The sequence below is a fragment of the Apium graveolens genome, chromosome 6 (genome assembly GCF_009905375.1).
Source record: "Apium graveolens cultivar Ventura chromosome 6, ASM990537v1, whole genome shotgun sequence".
NCBI lineage: Eukaryota > Viridiplantae > Streptophyta > Magnoliopsida > Apiales > Apiaceae > Apium > Apium graveolens.
The window spans coordinates 60,850,724-60,856,925 of record NC_133652.1 but is presented as its reverse complement, the minus strand read 5'-3'; the positions used below and the strand labels follow the sequence as shown (position 1 = coordinate 60,856,925).

Sequence of the window (6,202 nt, the reverse complement as noted above, 5' to 3'; positions counted from 1 at the left end):
TTTGTAACCAGGTTTTCGAAGTTACGCTTTTTTTATAACTAGGTTTTCAGGACAACTTACACACATGCGAAGACTCCCTAATTAAATTCCTTCCTATAATTGGAATCAAATTTAGAACCTTATGATGGTAAATTACGTACTGAAGTCCCGATCTTGAGTTATTTGGAATAGGTTGAAAATGTGACATTATTGATATATACAGTTTGAGGTTTAAAATGTTGCGAGTTGAATTTAATTGGATTGTCAATGGCCAAGTCATATGTCATCAATGACAAGCTAATTATAACTAATTTATAATGTTTTATTAAAGGAGAAAAAACTTGAACACGTTTATTAAGCCTTGAGTGAATTTTCCAAGTTGCTGCAGCCGTGGAAAAAGCTGCTTGTTTTATCTCCATAAAATGATTCAGTCCCAGTGCTCAACATTAAATAAATTTTTAACGACTAGGCTGTCCGATAATACCTCAAAAGATGGATAGAAACCTGCAAGACTTGATCTTTAAGGGCGACGTTGCTGCCTTCTTAAAACTTGTGACACAAAACCCCAATTCCGTACGCCAAACTGTTTATAAATCATTGAACACGGTACTTCATCTAGCTGCAAGATTCGGTCACATGGAATTAGCATCCGAAATCATAAAGTTGCGGCCTGAACTAGTGGTTGCGGAAAACAGAGAGCTGGAGACGCCGTTGCACGAGGCATGCAAAGAAGGCCATGTTGAAGTGATGAACTTGCTGCTAGAAACCGATCCCTCGGTTATTTATAAACTAAATATTCGCGACGAAAGTGCACTTTTGGTGGCATGTCAGAGAGGCAGAGTTGAAGTGGTGAAGCAATTGTTGTTCTTGCCGACGTTACTCATGCTAGAAGCCGATGTTTGGACTAGTACTTCACTTCATGTTGCTGCTTCTGCTGGTCATACAGGTGCTAGTCATTTCATTTCCATGTTTGTTTACCATTTTTTAAATATCAGTGTAAATGTTAACATGTATTAGTTAGAAGAATTTAATTAACATGGTACTACCTCCATCTCGTATTATGTGTCATTTTTTGACTATTACATAATTAAATTAACTATATTTTGACTAATAAATAATATAAATTTATGTATTATTTTTATAAATTGAAAAATACATTTGAAAGAGAATAAAATCTATTTTCTAATAATATAAATTTTAATATTTATTTAATTATATACTAAGTATAATTTGCTGTCAAAGTTTGAATAAATTAATGATCATTAACTAGTAAAAAAGACATTTTAGATGGCCGGACTATTCATTTGAAGCATCAGGTACTCCTAGTACTTTTGCGGGTACGGTTGCATGATATCCATTCTTCCCTCAGTTCCGTATTATTTTTCCCATTTTGACTTTTCCTATTGTTAAGCACTGATTTACGTCTTATGTATAAGATTAAACATATTCATGATCTCGTTGGATTCGTATTTATGAGTATTTTAATATAATAAAATTTTTATATTTAATATTAATACGGTATTAAAGATATTAATAATAAAAAATGTATATTGACAAACATGTCAAGAGAAAACTTTTTAGGGATAGAGGGAGTAACAATCAAGTTGTGCGGCTAGGGCTCGGACAATGATCTCCTCGTTGCCCACCTACTGTTTAATTTAGGGGTAGTTCTTTAACATTTTCTCAAAGTATATCTAAACTATACTTTCAATTATATTTAATATACTTATTGTATTTTAATAAGCAATTCTAATATACTCTCTCTTAAATATTTACTATATATTTGTACTGACTTATTGCTTATGGCTTTATCAACTTTTATCTTCACTCGCTATTATTAACTAAAAAATCAATATATAAATTGCAATGTAATGGAAATCCAACGCTTATTTATTACTACGGCATATTAACACTAGAGGTTGGAAGCCAAATTAGTGAAAGTAATTCAAACAACACAATTTTATCTTTTGATTAGTGAAATTTTCTTAGAAATTAATGATTATACACCACATGTATGTCAGGAAACAATCACTAGCATTTTTACATATATTAATATATATACAAATTAATTATCTCGTTTATATTTGGAATTGGAAAGAGCAATTTGGTGTCTATTAATTTTATAGATGATAATAATTTTAATTTACCAATTTCGGATTGTATTTCTAATCATTTACCTAGAAATATGAATTATTCTGAAAAGAATTATTGAAGAGAGAGATATGTTAGGTGCAAGTGTGCATGTATATTTGATGGGGGCCTGTTCCTTGTTTTTTGTTAATAATGTTCTGGTTAAATTTTATCTAACATAGGATTTTTGGGGCGGAATTATATTTAAAGAGTCCAGTTTTAAAGATTTTTTTAACCTTTTAATAGATATTTGTTGTAGAAGGGTTTTTTACTTTTAGCCAAAAAAAATCTTTAAATCTGAATTCTTGAAATAGTAATCAAAAAATTCTGGAACAATATATTAGATTAGATATATTTTATATAATATCCTATTGTCAGAGGGATTAACAATAATTGATATACTCAATAGGATTAACAAACAAACAATTTGTCGGCCAACTCGCATTGACCTGTCATGGAGTTGACTTGTCCTTAGTCTATTCTTTTCTCTTCACTTTCCCTTCTTTGAATACAAGTAACATACTACTACCTCAGTACATGGCTTCTAATACATTTCGAATTTTCTATAAAATATTATTTTATAATATTATTTTATAATTTTTTTTAATAAAATAAAAATTTAAACATAAAATTTTTATTCTATTTTTTTTAAAAAAATATATTGTGAAATAATGTTTTAAATAAATATTAAAAAACGTGCCAAAAATAATGTATAGAATTCAATAAAATAGAAGGAGTATAATACTTACTTAAATATTTAGAAAACAAATATCCGGTGATGAAAACTGAACTTTCGAAATCTAGCTAGGCTACTCTTAAAAATAGGAGCAATAAAATTTATGATCACGCATGATTAGAATTTTTAAAAATAGAAATATTATAATTTCGATTAAAATTTAGTGGATAGTTATTAGAAAATGGATGAGGTAAAACTGAACGAATAAATCATGTTATGTAATTATGTGATTATATATATGCAATCGATCATATGAACAATAATGGTAATATCTAACACCCTCTTGCACCTTCCTGCTGGTGTCTGCGACTGCTTCAATAACATTAAGTAGAGAGCAAGTTTAATATTAGCTATAAGTGACTATAGTTATTATTAAAATTTGTTATTAAAAAATATTTTTATAATATAAAAATAGTTTTTGCATTATAATACTAATTTTATTTTACGATCAATTTTTTTCATATTTAACTAATATCTTATCCAATTCATTTACTTTAATTTAAATAAAATTATTATAATTCATTATTAGTTATTTGATGACATGATAAAAATGACTATAGCCTACAGACATCTTTAATCTTATTAAATATTCATTTATACATTTTTCCATTTATGTTCAAGTATGTATTAATACTTTTTCCTAAATAAAAATATGATGTTTAAAATTTTATTTAAAAAGAATTTTTTTAAAAAAATTATAAAAATTATACATGATACTAGCTTAATATGTGTTGTTTAAAAACTGTAAGGAGACGAATGTAGTATATTTTTATTTAGGAAAAAATATTAATATAATAATTTTTTTAACTATGTTGTCCAACATACCGATAGTACACATATAATAAATAAAATAATATAAAAGAACAGATGAGTATCTTTTTTCTTGCCAAGTCGCTGACAGAGGAGTACCTTTCCTTCCTTTAATTTAAAATAATGTATTATAAATATAATTCTAACTTCTTCGGCACAAATTAATTTTACATATTTAATTGCTTTACTTGAATGCACACGCACTTAATTATAGTTGTTGCATAATACTTTTTAATTAAGTTTTTAACAAGGTTAATTAAAAGTTTTTGTATTAAATTAATGTTGTTTTCAATTCGAGCACTTTGTTCCAGTTATTAATATCTTATTGATTAAATTTCTCGACTCATTTGTAAATGGTTTCTTTAAAATATTGTTAACTAATAGAACTATATATGCATCTCAAAAGATGATACATATCCGACAGTAAAATTGACCAAATTGTCAATGAACCTGCTTAATTAGACGCGTAAAACAATTTGAAACAAGAATAGCATATAAGCCTACATGTATATTCATATAATAAATAATGTGCCCGGAAATCTTAAAACAAGTAATTTATAACTTAAAACAAGTAATTTATAATTTAAAAAAAATAAGTAATTTACAAGTAATAAGTAGTTGAATCATTATAAGTTATATAAATGTTTGAATAATTTAATTTATAAGTCATAATTTTTTTTACATAAATTAATCAAGATAAATAATTTTTAAATATAATTATCTTATTTTGTGAATTTGATATTAGATTAATATTTAAAAACATATTTTTTAAAATTTAAGTTAATAAAAAGACGAAAAATCAAATTAAGTTGAAAAAAAAGTAAATCATTACTAGCATTATTTTCTTGTTCCCAAACAGGTGTTTTACATCGAAGGCATGCACATGTATTGTTAATTTGCTAACTCAACATGTTTCTTTGGACAGAAATCGTGAAGGAAGTATTAAAAGCCAGACCTGATTTCGCTAGTAAGAAAACAGCAGATGGATTGACGCCTCTGCATCTTGCTTGCAGCAAAGGAAATTTGGAAACAATAAGGGAGCTTTTATATTTTGACAATGATCTCTCTTTCTTACAAGACAATGATGGTCGAACCCCTCTGCATTGGGCAGCAATCAAAGGACGACTTAATGTTATTGATGAAATTTTGTCGTCGAGCCTTGAATCCTCCACCTTGGTTACAAATAACGGGGAAACTGTTCTTCATTTGGCGGTGAAAAATAACCAGTATGAAGCTGTTAAATATTTGATGGATTCACTTGATATCACAAAATTGGTGAATATGCAGGATAATGATGGAAATACCATACTGCACCTCGCAACTGCTGGAAAGCTCAGAGCTGTAAGAATATTTCTTGGTGACTATTTTTCATTAGTACATTAGTGCTAATAAAGAAAATGTGAGCCTCTTCCATAATTTATTTATAAATTTCATATATTTTCTTGAGAGCAGATGGTCAGCTTTCTATTGAGTCGTGGAGTAGAAGTGAATGTGCTAAACCGCAACGGATATACAGCACTGGATCTGGTTGAATCTGAATCAAGTAATTCCGGTTTACTTGTAATTGTACCAAAACTACAAGAAGCTGGCGCTAAGAGGGGTGAACAATTGCCCCCCAAATCACAAGAATTACGACAGATTCATGAACCCACTCTAGGTACATTTCCGGACAATTCACCATATACTCACCCTTATCCTAACCCTAAACCTCATCATAGACAGAAGCACAAAAGATCAAAGCAACTGAAGCACCAAAATGAGGGACTGAGGAATGCAAGAAACACTATAACAGTTGTAGCAGTATTAATAGCCACTGTTACATTTGCTGCTGGAGTCAATCCTCCTGGTGGATTCGATCAAGAAACAGGAAAGGCGATATTAGGCACCAAAAGACCATTTAAAGTATTTGTGGTTTGCAACATATTCGCATTATTTTTGTCCCTCGGCATTGTCAATGTTTTGGTTAGTGTTGTACCCTTCAAGCGAAAATCCATGACTGCACTCCTTATGATGACACATAAAGTCATGTGGGCTTCGACGCTGTTCATGGCTTCTGCTTATATTGCAGCTATGTGGGCTATTTTGCCGCACAACAAGGGAACAAATTGGGTGTTTGTGGAGTTGTTGGTAGTTGGCGGTGGTTTAACTTTGATGGTTTTTTTAGGGTTAGGGGTTTTATTGGCTAGGCATTGGAGTACGAAGAGACAATGGAGAAGGAGAAAAGAGAAAAAGAACAAGGATGGGAGCCCAAATAGCAGTATTACAAGCAAACTTGCTGATTTGATACATGGCAAGAAATTAAGCCCTGAGTCTAGTAGTAACTCAGATGTTGATAGCTCGGATCAGGGTTATTATGTAATTTAACTACTTGTTAAGATTGTAAAGCGTACTCTAGCCAGCTAGTTATATGAGACAGACTCAGGATAACCAAAATGTAGTGTAATATTGTTGACATCCCTAAGAATTTTAGCAAAACACACACCAAATTTGAACTTAATGATTTATGAAACAGAAAGGTAAACGTGCATGCAATACTTCTCTTGATAA

General features: G+C 29.8%; 1 protein-coding gene across 1 annotated transcript; it reads left to right on the top strand.

Annotated features, from left to right (window-relative positions):
• The first annotated feature begins 206 nt into the window (after positions 1-206).
• On the top strand, positions 207-6,202 carry LOC141668839 (uncharacterized). Its single transcript, XM_074475864.1, has 3 exons — positions 207-925; positions 4,581-4,996; positions 5,108-6,202. The coding sequence occupies exons 1-3, from the start codon at positions 472-474 to the stop codon at positions 6,017-6,019; spliced, it is 1,782 nt and encodes a 593-aa protein (XP_074331965.1). The 5' UTR covers positions 207-471; the 3' UTR covers positions 6,020-6,202.